Consider the following 17,649-nt stretch of genomic DNA (forward strand, 5'->3'; position numbering starts at 1 on the left):
AATGTGAGCATACTTCAAATTTCCGTCCCCACCCGAGGCAGGCCACCATTGGGTAGAGATACGTGACACTTATTGTTTTTAACAAGCAGTCCTACCCATTGTGTATAATATTAATATTTTTCTTTGTATTATATCTTTACTTTGACATTTTCCTCCAGTTTACAAACGACATAGTCACCAATGCATTTACAGCAGTTTTGATGAGATAATTGATGTAGAATGGAAATGGTTCTCCGTGCAGATACATTACATTTTGTAGGGGCTGCTTATTTGGGGTGAATTTAGCATTCTTTGTTTACTTGGGTATAAGCCTGTAGCCACTATATGTAATATTTGTTAAATTTGGGTACTTTGTTGTGGTTAGATAAGTTTAAAACCACAGACCTAATTACTCATTGAAATTGACATATTTGTTGATTTTACACATATTAGTTTCAGTAAAAATCTGAAAGTTTTCCATATTTTTGTTGATGGGATTTGACATGGACAGAGACAGAAGTCCTTGACGATCTTGTTTGTCCACCAAAAATGATAAGGTTCTCAGATTTCGGCCAATTCCTCCCCGTTTGACCACCACGGCAAATCATTTAGGCCGAGATAAGGGCAGTAGGACTGACCCCAAATCTTTGGGTTCGATGTTTATAAACATTTCCTAAACTTTCTGAAATGACTGAGAAAATTAGGATACTGGTCTAATGTCCTACAGAGGGCAAGTTGTAGTCTACTACACATCAATGGTAATTAGTCCAATTCTCCTATATTGGATTAATTTGAAGATGTACTAAAAGAAAAAAAACGTTTTAAGCATCCGTCACCCAACCAGACACCACCTTTTATTACAGGACGGAACCAGGGTAGGTTCCCAATGCTGATTTGATATAGATATATAATTTTTTTCAGACTTTAATTAAGCCACTTGTGCTGAAGCAGGGATATCCTTAAAACCTGACCTGTTGGTGGCCCTTGAGGACTGGAGGTGGCCACCCCCTGCTCTAAACATATCTATTACAGGCCCTCTTACAGCAAAAGAGTTTGATTATTGTAAACCCACTATATCTGTGGCTAGGTGGTGGTGGGCTGTTCGTGGTGTAATATCAAGGTGTATTTCACAGCTCGTTCTCTAACACTTTGTCCCCCCTCTGGGTTGCAGGTTCAGTTCCAGAAGGTGCAGCAGTTACGACTTGCCCAATCTCGGGCTCAGTATTACGGTGGCTCTTTGCCCAACGTAAACCAGATCAGCAGCAGCCAGACGGAGTTCCAGGTTAGTCTTCCTCGTGGCGTTTGGTTTTCTGAGCTGTGTGTTGGAGGCTTCACATGGTGACCACAATGCACTGTGGTTGTCTCGGATATTTGCTAGGTAAATAAATGAAGCGCTCTGCCTTCAGAAACAATAACAACCGTGGATAACGTGGGGAGATCCCTCTTGTGTTGCTTGAATTGTGACAACATACTCCTAAATAAACTACATAGCGTACTTCAATCCTTGGCGCTCACAGCCATATTGATTATGTAGTAGTTGGATACACAAGCCCATATGCAGTGACCTCTACCCCATAGTTTCCTTGTGATGAACAATTGGATCTCGTCTCTGGTAGCAAGAGCTTCGTTATAACGGACAGTTATACATGATGTGGAAGGCTGAATGGGTGGGTCATTTGTAACCGAACGTCTATTTTTTTTTAAGGGGTGCGGAGTTTTGAACTGGGGGTTACTCTGGAGCTGAACGGTGCTATTTTGACCCTTTTTTGGGACTCCCTTCCCGCTTCCCGACATACTTTTCTCCCATTTCGGGGGAAAAAAAAGGCCCCCTTACCGCGTAAGAAGCCGCAACGTGATTCGATGATCGCAGTGCCCTCTCTATAAAGAACCACTGCACTGGCACCAAAAACTGCGTTTGTCGGGAGCCGTGTGTCCTCAGAGCTGAAAATAGAGAGGTTACGTTCAGGAAAGCCCCACCACCCCCCGGTTCGAATCCTGTTAAAAAAAATAAAATCTATATAAATTTTTGGTCAGATCTGCTGCTTTCACAAAGCCGATGACTGCTGGAACGGGGTACAATAGGGTACCCCTACCAATCCCATTAAACGTATTACTCCATCCTCCGGGGACCCCTGGTTTCCAATAGATTCCATTAATTTTTTTAAGGTTCCCCCAACAAGGATACCGACCAATATGGCCACTGAGATTAGTCTCGCTGTGGTGGCCCATAGAGAATAGTGACATCATGAGATGACATCACCGGTTCCTGTGGGTAGCGTGGATTGCCGCTGTAAGGGCCACAGCCACGTTGCGAGCGACGGCGCGCGCGACTAACAAAATGCAGGGGATATATGGGTCCGGCCATCGTGCGCGCGGCGGATTTTTCAGGAGACACAAGGATTTTGTTTTTGTCGCGCGACGGCCGGGTCACGTGAGCGGTTTCGGCCAATGAGGGCGGAGCAGCCTCGTGATGTCACGGCCACACCTCCCTTAGTTTATCTCATAATGTTAGTATCTTGTCTCCTGCGCGTATGTCGCTCTTCCGAGAGGGAGAAGGAAAAAAATGTTTTACCTAGTGTTAAAAATCAGGGTTTTCTTCATCTCTAGCACAGGGAGAGGCCAACTCCAGTCCTGAAGGGCCACCAACTTGTCTGGTTTTAAAGATATCCCTGCTTCAGCACAGGTCGCTTATTATGATTGAGCCACCTGTGCTGAAGCAGGGATATCCTGGAAATCTGACCTGTTGGTGGCCCTTGAGGACTGGAGTTGTCCGGCTCTAGCTTCTGTGTATACCGTGGCCCACCAGTTTCATTTTAACCTTGCGTACACGTCATTTTTCCAACGCTCCTAAACTGATCGTTGGATCGGAAAAATAAAAACCGCGCTCGGCAAGATTAGATCTCTTTAAAGTGAGTACAAAAACATCCAATGCCGAAAAAGATGAGAATTTTAAAATAAAAAAAGTAGTATTATCTAAGAGCATAGCATGATTTTCAAATACCGCAAGTCAAATTGTTGAAATGCCACAAAGGTTTACATTTAGCTTGATGCATATTTGCTAAACATTTCTGTACTATGTCCCTATAGAGCAGTGGTGTGACTCGGATCCCGAGCCACCAACAGGGCAGGTTTTTAAGGATATCCCTGCTTCAGCACAGGTGGCTCAACCGTCGAGATAGACCTGTGCTGAATCAGGGATATCTTGAAGATTGAGCCACCTGTGCTGAAGCAGGGATATTCTTAACCTGGCCTGTTGGTAGACCTTGTGGACCGAGTGTGCCTAGCCCTGCCTGCCTGCAGAGTTAGACTTATGTGAAGTATTTGTAACCCCCCAACTGAATGGGGGGTCTTTTTTAAAGGAGAAGTTCCTTTCTAGTTCCCCACTTTATTTTACATGTATAGGCAGCGGGGGGTTCGTCTCAGGAGCTGAACCGCGTTCATTTGAGCTCCAGGAGACCCTTTTCCGAGATACCTGAGAAGGTGCCGTTCGTACAATCCCCTCCGGGGGAAACAGAGCTTTAAATCTTCTACGTCACTCGAGCCAATAGGAAGCCTTGGTGGGAGACGTTGCAGCTTTCTGTTGGCCCTTGCGACGTGGGAGATATAAACCTCCATTTTGTTTCCCCTGTAGGGAACGGTACCAGTGGCATCTTCCTTGGTAAGGATGTCCGAAACCAGGGGGTCCCCGGAGGGGAAATTAACGCTCCAGAGACCCCCTGCTTCCTATACATGGTAAATAAATGGTCGGAGACAAAAAAAAAACACTAATGAGAGCTGCTCCTTTTAAAATACTTTACGCCCTTCCTGCATTGAATGGGTTAACCCTGAACAAGGTGAGATGCTGATCATTTGGGAATATACGCATGTGCCAGATTGTATAAGTGATCCCCCCCCCCCCCCCCCCCCCGGGGACTTTGTCTTCTCAGGACCTTGCACCTGGTTATTAATAAATTAAATTAAAAAAAAAGCGTGGGAGAGCATGTTGAACATCTGCATGAAAATATGATGCGGAGAAAACTGGGGAAAGGGCAAGAAGCGTCTCTCTGCCGCGATGGGCTGATTTTATCTAATGTGGGGGAAGACCATTATTTTTCAAAATACATTTTAAGAGGTCATCAAGGTGTACCAAAGGGGTTAAAATCTAGCGCGGGGTGGGCAACTCCAGTCCTCAAGGGCCCCCAACAGTTCAGGTTTCCAGGCTATCCCTGCTTCAGCACAGGCGGTTCAATCAGTGACTCAGTCTTCGACTGAGCCACCTATGCTGAAGCAGGGATATCCTGGAAACCTGAACTGTTGGGGGCCCTTGAGGACTGGAGTTGCCCACCCCTGATCTAGCTGATAAGGCGCTGAATGAGGTCCTCATTCAGCGCCTTATGTTAAATGTATAGTTTTATCCTCGAATCAATACCTTCTGGGCTCTAGCAGTGCATAATGATTTTTTTAATGGAGAAATCCATGCAATATCCTACATGTGTTTTTAGATACGTCTGCTCTGTAGTATTATATTATAATTATTTTTAAATTTTTCTTTGGTAATTCAACTGTTAATGCCATTTTTAATGAGTTTTAATACACTGATCCATTGATTTCTATAGCAGGATATGGCCCAGCAGTGCAAGATCTTTTGTAACACTTTATTGCGTGTGATCATTTGTTGCCAATATTCCCAGCAGTTTGAGCTGCAAACTGTAACAATAGATAATGTTACCTTAGTAATATCAGGATAAATTGTAGCTGCTGAGATTGGAACTGAAAGGCGGCCATTAAATAAACCCTGGGAAGCAGAATCACGGTAGAACTAATTGATCGGCAACTTAGGTAATTCGTTTTCAATAAAGGTAATCATATATTAAACCACAAAAAAAAGTAATATTTTTTAAAGTGCCGCTTGGATTGCTTCTTGAAGTGATTGTATAAACCCTTTTGGGACCATACGTGTAATTTAGTAGAGGACAGGGCAATCAGTGTGAATGTTTTAGCTGGGTCTCTGGCGAAATGATTAGGGAACAGAGAGGCCTGTGTAATCGTACAGTGTGGCAATGCATCCAGAATACAGATTGTGTTCTGGAGAACACATTGTTCATAAAGCTGCCGATAACGGTCACAGCCTTATTAATGGTATTGAGTGGGGGGTGCTGTACATACGAAATCAGTAACCCACATTACCATAACGCAAGGGGTGCTCAACTCCAGTCCTCACCGGCCTCCCGAAACAGGTCAGGTTTCAGGATATCCCTGCTTCACCACAGGTGGCTCTGATTGAGCCACCTGCGCTGAAGCTGGGACTGATTGAGCCACCTGCGCTGAAGCTGGGACTGATTGAGCCACCTGCGCTGAAGCTGGGACTGATTGAGCCACCTGCGCTGAAGCTGGGACTGATTGAGCCACCTGCGCTGAAGCTGGGACTGATTGAGCCACCTGCGCTGAAGCTGGGACTGATTGAGCCACCTGCGCTGAAGCTGGGACTGATTGAGCCACCTGCGCTGAAGCTGGGACTGATTGAGCCACCTGCGCTGAAGCTGGGACTGATTGAGCCACCTGTGCTGAAGCTGGGACTGATTGAGCCACCTGCGCTGAAGCTGGGACTGATTGAGCCACCTGCGCTGAAGCTGGGATTGATTGAGCCACCTGCGCTGAAGCTGGGACTGATTGAGCCACCTGCGCTGAAGCTGGGACTGATTGAGCCACCTGCGCTGAAGCTGGTACTGATTGAGCCACCTGCGCCAAAGTTGGGATATCCTGAAAACCTGACCTATTTGGGGTCTTGAGGACTGGAGTTGAGCACCCCTGCTGTAATATACAAATGTATAAACCCGGGGAAGGCTGCAGCCCCCTCCCCCTGAACCCCTACTTGCAGCCCCAATGCTAATGTGCGTTTAACATCAGTAGGCGTGAAATTGTAACTGCAAATAGCGCAGTTGGGTGTCACAGAATATATCACAGTCATTAGTTTTGTTAGCAGCTAAAGATGGGGCTGTTACCAAAGGAAGGAGAGAAGTGCAGTAATTTAGTGCCTGTGTCTGATTAATCTTTCCAAAAGCACAATGATGCCCATATCTTAAAACCCTTCCATCAGGTATTATCAAGAACCCCCCCCCAACAGGTCCAGTTTTCAGGATATCCCTGATTCAGCACAGGTGGCTCAGTCTCCGAGCCACCTGTGCTGAAGCAGAGAAATCCTGAAAACCGGACCTGTGTCAAAGCACCACAAGACACCCTGGGACTCCCAACAGGAGCACCGCCCTCTCCCCTCCTTTTTCAAGAAGAGGAATCCAACTGTACCCCATTGAATTTTTTGGAGTTCAGATGCGGCTGTTAGCCCCCCAAATCGAATGGGGGAGACGTCTTTTTTTTTCACTCTTGGGGGATGTCAGCTGCCTCTCTGCCTCCCAGCCTCCCAAGACATAAGGGGTCCCGGTCTCCCCCCCTCCCCCCTTTCTGACTGTGTGGCCGCATCTCAGCAGGACAGCAGTTTGCTGTAACTTCTACCTTTTTTAGTCTGCACTGAAGGGGTTAAGAATGTCAGTATTTGGGATATTATATTAATCGGCATGTTTAGGAGCTAAACTTTCGAAAAGGGAAAACAAAATCACCCCAAAGAGTACGGGGTGAGTTGTGTGTGTGATCTTACACATCAGGGGATATATATGACTCCAGCCAGATTGCACTCTTTTCTCCCAGGGGTCTCCCCACTGTGCTGGCGTGGTTGTGGCGAAGTGGGGAATATTCTGCATATATTCTGGTCATGTCCCAAAATCCAACAAACATGGACGGAAGTGTTCACCTTAATACACAAGATCCTAGAAATCACTGTCCCACATGACCCAGTATATATATTGTTAGGCAAGCCAATAGCCAACATCCCCCGGAAAAAAGCTAGAGTACTAGCCCAAATGCTAAATGCCACACGGTGCCAAAAATTGGAAACAACCTGCCCCCCCATCCTTAAACCAAATAAATAATCAAATCTGGCATATAGTTTATATGGAAAAACTCTCAGCCTATCTGAATGGCTCTCCCTCGCGATTTTCTGAGATTTGGGCCCCCTGGTTTCGCCATGCAGGTATATCCCCATATATAGATTAGAATACTCGGAACAGAGTGATACATGTGGTAACTAAATTGTGTACAATGCTATATTTTTGCAAATGCTTCCCCTCCCCCTCCCCACCCCCCCCCCCTTTTTATCTGTTATATGTTTTGTTTATTCTTATTTTGTATGGAAAAATGCTCAATAAAAATTTCAGCAATAAAAAAAATAAATAAATTAAACAAAAATGTCAGTATTGAAAACTGCACCCGGCAGAGTGGAGCAAAACATAAACGTGACCCTTAAAACGAATGGGCATTTGTGTATGGACATGAGGCTGGTGCATTGCAAATGCAGCTCTTGCAGTAACGAGGGATGAGTACCATTGGAGATGATGATTGCCATGGTTACCGTAACTCTACATACAATGTCTAACAATTCCATTCTCAAGACTCAAGTGCAATATACAATACGATGTAGAATGAAGGATGGTCTGTTCATGAATCCACCAACTTCAGCGTTCTTTACAGAATTGGATGCTATTTACAGGGATGTGACCCATTTCTAATTTACCATTGGACTCAATTCTTCATAAATTCTACGTCTTTCCGTACAATCTGCATAGTGTATGTTGTGCAGAATTCATGACATTCCTGCAGCTGTTGTCTTGCTTCTCATGAGAATCTTTGCTGTCTAATCTTTTGAATATATGAAGAATACCAGGAAAAGCTTGTCATCCGGTAAATAGCTGAATGAAAGGTTCTGGAAATGAGTCCCTTTTGCCCCTTTTTAGCACTAGATTGGGACCTCGCTAAGGTTTTATGTTTAAAGTGCACCCATCAGGATGAAAAAAATCCCTTGCGCTTAAATGTGTCCCCCCCCCCCCTTGCGCCTGCGCTGTGCACAGTGATGACTGGTGCACGCGCAAGAGCTGGCTCCTAAGTATTTTATGTTTACGCCCACCCCTGCCCATAACTGGTGTGCCCACCTGTCCCGAATTGGAGAATTCAACCATTTGAAGATTTAGTTGCCATGTCTACATTGTGCACCCCTCTTTCCATTCCAATATGTTTATATGGAAAGAAAATGCCAGGGCGCAAAACACGCTCCACATCTCCAAAGCAAAAACACAAATAGTGTAGGATTGCATAAAAAAAAGGTATGTGAATAAACAGGTAGGCTCAATCAGGAGAAAGCACTACTGAGCCACAGAAAATCTGTATATGTATATACTTTCTTCAGCGAGAGAGAGAAACAGAAACACAATAGGCAATAGGGTAGCAACTCACAAATCCATAGTAGTCACGAGGCTTTGGGTTGAGGTATTTAAACCTCAAAGGTAGCCATGCGGTCTATCCCCCTTCTGGTGTCTGTCGCAAGCTTGCCTTCTGTACATAGTTCCCCAAAACAGGTCTCGAGAGGGAAGTTGGCAAAGGGACACTCTCCTATGCTTCTGTAGGGAGACGCCAGTAGCTGAAACGGAGCATGCTGGCGTCCGGTCATGTCACTTGACGGTGACAGAGCCGTCTTTGGGCAGCCGGTCTGGGACCCGGAGGCAGGGAGATGTGCACCCGCTGGAGGGATGCCGTCGGACAATCAAATATGTTTATATATGGAGTTTTCCCAAGATTGCTGAGAGATGCAAAATGGGCTTTCCATGGAAGTAGTTGCTGGATTTCCTGGTAGCATGAGGCATGGTAAAAGAGATCTGGTGACCTCTTGCAGACACAGCGACAGACAGTAGTCCAGTGTAGAAAAGAATGTGAAAATAAAGGTGGGCGTAAGCAATTAAAACAGTTATAAAGATAATGCCCAATAATTTTACATAGGAATGTGAATGTTTTTTTATTTCACCTGAAAACATAAACAGTATGGTAGACCAATGTTATGTAAAAGGAAGCAAGAGTCCGTTCACTGTAGTGTGGTAATGTTTGATCTGAATATACTGGAGGTTTCCACAAACTCAAGAGACATTTATCCGTTTCTAGAGGTGTGTGAATTTCTGTAAAAGTTGCTTAACAATTAGCAAGTAGTTTTTGCAAAATTGGTGTGAAAATTCACTGTTTTCCCAAAGTGTTTTTGCCACTTTTCTGCAGAATTCAGCAAAAACTGCCGTATATAAAGGGCCACATGAAAATGTGCATGTTTGGGGGGCTGGAGGGGGGGGGGGGGATATAAGGAAAAGAGTGCACCAAAACGAAAAGTCACATTTCACTAGCTCGCAATCCTCAGCGGAAACTCCCCACGTCTTAGGTTTCCATCTCTGGCGGGATGTGAGGAGCCGCGATCGCCATCAATTTTCAGCGACTGGCACATGCATTTACGGCAGTGTCACCTAAGCCAAGTGACTACACCGAATTGCCTTGACTTGCTTAAACCCTTCCCGTTGCTATCTGATTGGTGCGTTTCTGTCTGGGTGTCTTTCCCTCCAGTAAGCTGAGCCACCCGGGTCATGTGACCTGAGTATAACCAGTGAGCAACCGTGGGCCCGTAAGCTGTACAGGGGGCAGTTTTACTGTGTTGCACAGAGGTGGCCAACTCCAGTCCTCGAAGGCTACCAACAGATCGGGGTTTCAGAACATCCCTGCTTCAGCGCAGGTGGCTCAGTTGAAGATTTAGCCCCCTGTGCTGAAGCAGGTATTTCCTGAAAAGCTGGCCTGTTGGTAGCTCTTGAGGACTGTAGTCGGCCACCCCTGGTGTAGCATGACGAACATGTGTTGACTTAATGGGAATGTGCTGCTGGGCTTGTGCTTGGGAATTTGCAGAGGTCGGGTCTTGGATTCTGCTCCTGAATATTCATCTTCCGAGTAAATATTTCTGCAGCTGAACCAGATGAATGTTTACTCGGCTCTGTTCATTCAGGGAAATGTATAGTTCACCTGAGAATGTTTGCTGGGTCACAGTATATAGTTTCTGCCCTACACTCGGCTACGTGCTGTAATCTTCTTTCCAATTCCTCACTGCTTTTTCTTCTCTTCGATGCTTGAAGTAAACCTTATTTGAATGTATTTTCAGAGACCGCTGCTTCGAAAGCAATTTGATGTTGGCGTAAAGTGTGAATGCCTCTTTTCTTGCTTAGATACTTAATACTGATGATATTTCGGCCTCAAGCATCCCCATTGCCTCTTGTTACAACTGACCAGGTTGGGGCCTTGCTGTGCTTTGGAAACCAGTGTGTTACCGGCTTGGCACTGCTCCTGTCTCTGTGATGTATGCCAAATGAATCTGGATTTTGGCATCGAGGGATAAGCACGCTGTAACTGTTGAGTAGATAGCGGGTCACACAGTTTTACCAAGAGAAATTACTATTATTATTCTGCCAGACCTAAAGTGATAGCCTCATTTCCAGAAACACAGCCTCTCCTTAAATAATTTACGGTTGGTGCAAAAGTGACACGAACCCTCCACCGTGCCGTAAATAAAAATCACACTTGTTTGCACATTCTCGTCTCAGTGGTCTGTACCCCTGCCTTTCCCCATTATCTCTTCCACTGCAGCCAGGGATTCTGGGAAATGACATGCTCATTCGTCAAATGATGTGCTCATTTGCATGTCATTACCCAGAATCCTTGGCTGCAGTGGAAGCACTGTATGCTAAGAGATAATTCGGGAAAGGCAGGGCTGCAGACCTGTCTGAGACGTGAATGTGCTTACAAGTGATCTTTTTATTTGCAATAACAAGATCAAACATTGGGTTTTAAAGGAGCAATCCATGCCTTCTTTTATTTTATTTTCAATACAAGATTGAAGCAGGTCGTCTCCGGAGCTGAAACCCATTAATTTCAGCTGCGGGAACCCGCTGCTTCCAGAGATACCGGCGCCCCCTTTGGAGGTCTAGTATCTCCTGCAGTTTAAAGCTCCCGCGTTATATGGGCCAATAGGGAACGGCAGCGGGTGACATCACGGCTTCCTATTGGCCCACAGGGACCGGGAGCTTTGAAAATGGCCATTATGTGAACCCTGAGGCGGCTACAGGCGCCTTATTACGGAAGTAAGTATCTCCGGAAGCAGGGGGTCCCCTGAGCTGAAATGAACGGAGTTAGGCTAAGGCCCCGCTCCCAGAGTCAGCGCACCCGCACTGCTGACAGGCGGTGCGCTGAGATACACAGACCGCGATATGCGGTCTGTAGGGAGCGGGAGCCGGAGCGGGAGGTGGGCGGTTTGACAGGGAGGGGGGGGGCGTGGCTTGAGCGGAGGGACCCGCTACTCTCCCCCCCCTCCCTCCACGGACTCGGGCTGGAGCTGGAAAGTAAGTTTAAACACACACACGCAGGCACTCATTCATACACATACACATACACGCGCACACACACACAGGCAGGCACTCACGCACTCATACACACACACGCGCGCACACACATGCAGACACTCACGCACTCACACAGACAGAGGCAGGCACTCAGGCACACACACACACACACAGGCACGCACGCACTCAGACACACACACAGACAGGCACGCACCTGCTTTCACTCCACACTCCTCCCCGCTCCCCGAAGCCTCTCCTCCCGAAGCCTCCCCTCCCCATTGGCTCACAGCCACACACGTCACGCGTCAACGCTAGGAAACACCATTCTGTGGTGTCTCCAGCGGCTGACGCGCCACAGCGTGTAGTCAGCTGTGCAGCCAGTGGGGACCGGGACCGGCTCGCGAGGATTCCCCTGCTGGTGGGGAACTCGCTACATTGCCGCCCGCGCCAACGAGCGCAGCAGGACCGAGGCCTTAAACTCCGGAAACCCCCTGTTTTAATTGTGTGTGTGTATCTATATCTATCTCTGCTTGGATTGCCTCTTTAATAGCTGACCATTGTTCTCTGCATTTAGACTACATTGGTCAATATAGAAAGGTAACAATAACAATGGATGGTTCCAGTTGCCTATCTTAAAGATGCAGCCACAATAACACAATTTTGGAGTAACAATTTGAAAATGTGTAGTATTTTTGCAGAACTATCCCCAATGCTCTGGCATTTGCCAGTTTGGTGCTTTTTAGCACAATGAGTAGTACAGTAATGAGAGCCGCCGTGTAACCGCTACTGCACCATTTTTAATGCTTGCCGGTTCTGAGACATGCGAATGCACCTGTGGTATATGTATTTACTGTTCATCTTTCAAATTTAAGAGACCGTTTTGTGTTTACACTTAAAGATTGCTTAGACCATTACAAAGTCAGTGTGTCCATCGGTGAATATAATCGAAAAATACAAAGGTGAAGACGGATTTCACCATTGGCCAGAAAACGTGGTAAAATAGAAAGACCGGCATTGAGGCCGAGCAAATGGGACTGAACCTCAAGCCGTTTGCTGTGTGGCATAAACAGTTTGCAAATCATGAACTCGGAGAGCAACAGAACTCATGATTTGCAAACTGTTGATTCACAAGTGCGCTAAGCAACCTCTGAAGTTAATATATCTCCCCATAAGTGTTAGTGGGATGTGCAAAGATTCAAACATTTGTGGGTACCTTCTTGTGCAGGGGTGGCCAACTCCAGTCCTCAAGGGCCAACAGGTCAGGTATTAGGGATATCCCTGCTTCAGCGCAGGTGGCTCAATCCGTCCCAGCTTCAGCCCAGATTGCTCAATCAGTGGCTTAGTCTTTGACCTGTGCTGAAGCAGTGATATCCTGAATAACCGACCAGTTGGTGGCCCCTGAGGTCTGGAGTTGGCCACCCCTGTTCCAGTGAGATGGAAAGAACATTGTAACATATTAGGGGTCAGTTGGCAAATGACCCGAGGGACCTTTGGACCGTTAAACAAACAATACAGTTGTGGGTAAATAGCATTTTCAGGTAAGAATTATTGCAATGGCTCTTTTTTTAGACAATTGTCAAAATGCCGTGTCTTTTTACAAGAATACAAATGTAGACCCTATATAAAATACGTGGTTTTTTTTTGTAGTCCATGTCCTACAAAAAATGTTTCTGTTCCCCATTCAATCAAAGTGACATTTGTAACCTTCAAAGCCTTTGGCAAATTAAATCTGCAGTTCAGTCAATATCCTGCATGTGTGTTTTTTTTTAATAAATCAGTTCTGTAGTAAGAAAAAATACTTTTAGCATTTTCTGTTTTTAAAAAAACAACTTTGAAAGACCAATTTTCTTGTATTCTATTTTAACAACCATTTGCTAAGGCACTGCCCCTTCATGTCCTGTCACAAGCCCTGGCACACCCCTTTGTCAGCCCTGCCCTCCCTCTAGCACATGTCAGTGCAGGAGTGCTCATGAATATTCATGAGCTTCCACTGACTGACAGAAGCAAATAAAAACATATGCCAGCTCTAATTATGTCACCAAATTTCGCTTATCAATACATGGAGAACGAATTGACCTGCAGCTATACAGTTCTTTAGGTAATTAGAGATTGCACACATGAAACTATTGAAGTAAAAAAAAAAAAAAAAAAACTGAACTGCAGCTTTAAGGTAACAGATTCTCATCTTTCTGTTGGTATTCATAATGCTTTGTAGTCTTGATCACATTTCATTTGGAAATGTTAGTCATTTTCTATTGTAGAGATGTTTAGGAAAGTATTGATGTAAAAGAGTTTTTTTTTTTTTTTTTTTTTAACTGCTTCATGATTGCAAACTGATATCTACACTTTATTTTTTTTTTGTTGTACGCCTTTACCTATTACATTGTATCACAGTCACCTGCTTCCTTGGAAAGATTCAATTACATTTAAAGTGACAATTTGCAGCAATGCCTGTTGTACAACCAAATGCATTAGATAAATATTGTCAAAACACGCTAAAGCTTGTGTTTGCTATTAAAAACGGTTAAAGGTTTATTTAATTTTTATTGTTTTAGATTTCATTTATTTTTTTGTGCGGTGCAAATCCTCTCAATGTAACTTAATAAACATGCTACAAATCCATAGTTCACTTTCCTCATAGGATGGACTGCTGCTTTAGGAAACCAGACTACTCCGTACGCATATATAGAATTTTCTCACCCACAGCACACACTATTGCTTGGATAAGGGGCCCCCCGGCTCCATTTTTTTTCTTTGAGAGTCTATTTATTTTCTAAATCTGAATACTCGAAATATTAAGTGCCCGGGAGGTTAAAATGGAGCTCTCCCCCAGAGCCCAGTGCTGTCTAAACGTTACCATGGTAACCCCAGGAGCTAGAGATGCAGAAAACAATGTTGCCTCAACACCCCCCCCAGTTAAACGCATAGGCTTCTGAAGGAGATCCCTGCTTTAAACCCTGTTAGTGAATGAGTTAAAGATGCAATCCATGTTGTTGTTGTTTTTTTTTTTATACATAGGATAGAAGCAGTGTGTCTTCAGAGCTGAACCCCTTAATTTCAACTGCGGGGACCCCCTGCTTCCGGAGATACAGACACCCCCACCACCCCCCCTCCCCGTAGGGGGTGCCTGTAGCGACTCTGCTAGTATGGTTCACAGTAATGACAACGTATCCAAGCTCCCGGGCTAATAAGAAGCCGGGGCTTCATCAGGTTCGGCATCCTGTTGGCTCGCGTGACACAAGAGCTTTAAACTTTGGGGAGATACCGGCACCCCCTCTGGAGGTCTGTATCTCGGGAAGCAGGTGTCCCCGGAGCCAAAAATAACGGGGTGCAGCGCCGGAGACCCCCCTGATTGAAACCTATGTAATAAAATAATATAAAGCGCATGAAATGCCCCTTTTATATTATGATTCAGCAGAATGTGATCAAGCTAGATCAAATGAATAGAGTTTGTTCCCTGAGCAAGGAGAAGACCATTTCACTGCATATGGCGTAGTAGTCATAGTATTTAATAATACAAATAAATGGTATTATTATTATTATTATCAGAATCTCAGCCAGCCCTATGATTTGCACAGCCACAATAGACACTTCCTTTCCGTTCTTTCATTTCCCTGTGACATTCAAAGCAAAGAGAAGCGATAATCCATATATTTGCCTGCTGGCTATTTGTGCTGTGCAGAAGCATGTCTATAGAAAGTGTAACCTTTCCCGTGCCAGACGAGGCTGCCAAGCTGTGTTCCACAGTCAGATGCAGGAGCCTGGATCTACCACTCCCACGTTCCCTACATCCAACAGTCTTGTAAAGCAACATTAAAAGGTTTAAGCTGCTATATCTCTCTCTCCCGCCCCCCCCGACCCCCCTACCTGAACCAGGCCATCCACCACTGCTCATCCGTGATCTCCAATCCCCCAGTTACCAAAACATATTGTTGGTGTGAGAACCGGCACAAAGAAAAGAAATCTGGCCTTGGGGTCAACAGTGGAAGTCGCGACGTCATCTCGCCAGGCACTGAAAAGCAGCACGCGTGCTGCACCTCCTGCTGCTGTCCCTGTCACAAGAAGCAGGGATGGTTTACGACCGGGTGCTTGGGTTCTGCTACCCAATCCACAGGGCAAACGAGAGCAGAGAGGAATTCCTTTTTTCTTCCTTGTGCAACCAGAGTTGTTGGAGGTCTGAGGGCCTCAACGCAGCTTTTTATTTTATTATTTTAACCAACTTTCCAAACTGCAAATATTTCTCTAGAACTTCGGCAGTCAAAAGTTCTAGCAAACTGGCCCACATTAAGTGGAGGAACTGCAACCCCGTGACTTAAGTTCGATTTGAAAGCAAAAGTAATTTAATTTTATGGAACATGCCGTGCCCGCTGACTTTGTCCCGTTAGGGGAACGTTATCGCAGAACTAAAAGTGAAACGTGCAAATATCGCTTAGGCGTGCGGAAAGCTTGCAGATCTGTATTACTAATGTCATAGAAAATGTGTTGGAAAAGGAATAGATTGCAATTAAAAATAATTGTATTTTGTACTTTCCCTAACCATTTCCAAGTGATTGACAAAATAATTTCTTGTGTTTTATTTCCTTTATATAGATGGAAACATTTAATGGAAAACAACTTTCGTGCACATTTACATACACATGATATAGCTTTATTTGGATTGTACATCCATAACATTAATATTAATACCTTTCGACCACGTATGTATATATATTTTTTTGTTTACAATGATAAACAAACTCCTTGGATGTCGTGCCACGATGTCATCTGATTAGGAAAATAAATATAGTCCCACCAATGTTTTGTAGATGTTTTCCGACTAAAGCCACAGTAGACTGCAAAGAATAAATAATTTAGCACACTAAGCAGCTCAACAAGGAACGGCATTATTTCCGTCAGTTACAGGCTGGAGGTCGGGTTTACGATCCTTATACATTGCATGCTCAACCTATACCTCTGTGTGACCTTGGGCCTGGAGCCCTAGATGCTCGACTCTGGGTCTCCTCTGCCTTTTCGGCACCTCCTGACTTTCCCTACCTGTCCCATGCACTCTCACTTTCTGACTCTCCCTCTCTCTCCCATGTACTCTCACCTCCTGACTTTCCCTACCTGTCCCATGCACTCTCACTTTCTGACTCTCCCTCTCTCTCCCATGTACTCTCACCTTCTGACTCTCCCTACCTGTCCCATGCACTCTCGCATTCTGACTCTCCCTCTCTCTCCCATGCACTCCCTCACCTTCTGACTCTCCCTCTCTCTCCCATGCACTCCCTCACCTTCTGACTCTCCCTCTCTCTCCCATGCACACCCTCACCTTCTGACTCTCCCTCTCTCTCCCATGCACTCCCTCACCTCCTGACTCTCCCTCTCTCTCCCATGCACTCCCTCACCTCCTGACTCTCCCTCTCTCTCCCATGCACTCCCTCACCTTCTGACTCTCCCTCTCTCTCCCATGCTCTCCCTCACCTTCTGACTCTCCCTCTCTATCTCCCATGCACTCCCTCACCTTCTGACTCTCCCTCTCTCTCCCATGCACTCCCTCACCTTCTGACTCTCCCTCTCTCTCCCACGCACTCCTTCACCTTCTTTCATGCAATATGTCTTTCCTGGCAGCATGCACTCATATAATCAATCAATAAATAATCAATAACTCGTATAATCAATAACTAACTATGGTGGTCACAAGGCATATTCCCAGGGGAATTTGCCGCATTAAACAGGTGAATACAATTTGAGAAAAATATTGCCTCCGCACAAGTGAATAGCAGTATTCAGAGCTTAATGAATTTTAGGTATATACTTAATTTGGCAAGGAAAGCTCCTTTTACGTACACATTAGCGAACACTTCCAAACTCCTCTTAACGTGGCTGCTTCGGGCCACGATAACCTCTTATTCACGGCAATGTTTTCGGTACCGAATACGGTGAAACTGTGTGTTGCTGATTTTTAACGCTCGCCCTCGGACACCTCTGTGGTCTTTATTGAATCCCCGTCTAAGTTTGAATAAATGTATTTAATAGCACAAATAAGCCTTGCATGCTTCTGAATATCGGGGCTAATTCACACGTTCCCTGTCTTGCAGCCTTCTTTTCACCATGTGGATAACATCCGAGGAATGCGCCACCATGGACTGGTGGAGAGAGTCTCCCGAAACCGTCTGCACTCCCCTCATCACCGACCTGTGGAGAAGCACGGACGTCAAATATCCTTTCAGGTTTATAACCGGGCAAAGGAAAACTGGCAACAGGAATGTTTCAAAAGTGCCGGTGTGGCAGCAGTAGCTATTGACTGGCTTTCACCTATTGTGGGGCCATTGCAGTGTAACTAGTGGAAGCTAAGAGACAACCCAGCTCATTCTAATACTGCCAACATCTGGCACGTATTCTTAAAGAC

At 45.4% G+C, this 17,649-nt stretch overlaps 1 protein-coding gene across 7 annotated transcripts in view; it reads left to right on the forward strand.

The window, feature by feature from the left end:
* Nucleotides 1-17,649, forward strand: part of CRTC3 (CREB regulated transcription coactivator 3) — a 65,001-nt gene that overhangs the window by 4,115 nt on the left and 43,237 nt on the right. For all 7 annotated transcript variants that reach the window (XM_075575530.1, XM_075575529.1, XM_075575533.1 and 4 more), the window contains exons 2-3: nucleotides 1,151-1,261; nucleotides 17,339-17,458. In XM_075575530.1, coding sequence (XP_075431645.1) covers nucleotides 1,151-1,261; nucleotides 17,339-17,458 — 231 coding nt within the window. The remainder of the gene's footprint in view (nucleotides 1-1,150; nucleotides 1,262-17,338; nucleotides 17,459-17,649) is intronic.

Source organism: Ascaphus truei, chromosome 18 (genome assembly GCF_040206685.1).
Source record: "Ascaphus truei isolate aAscTru1 chromosome 18, aAscTru1.hap1, whole genome shotgun sequence".
Taxonomy (NCBI): Eukaryota; Metazoa; Chordata; class Amphibia; order Anura; family Ascaphidae; genus Ascaphus; species Ascaphus truei.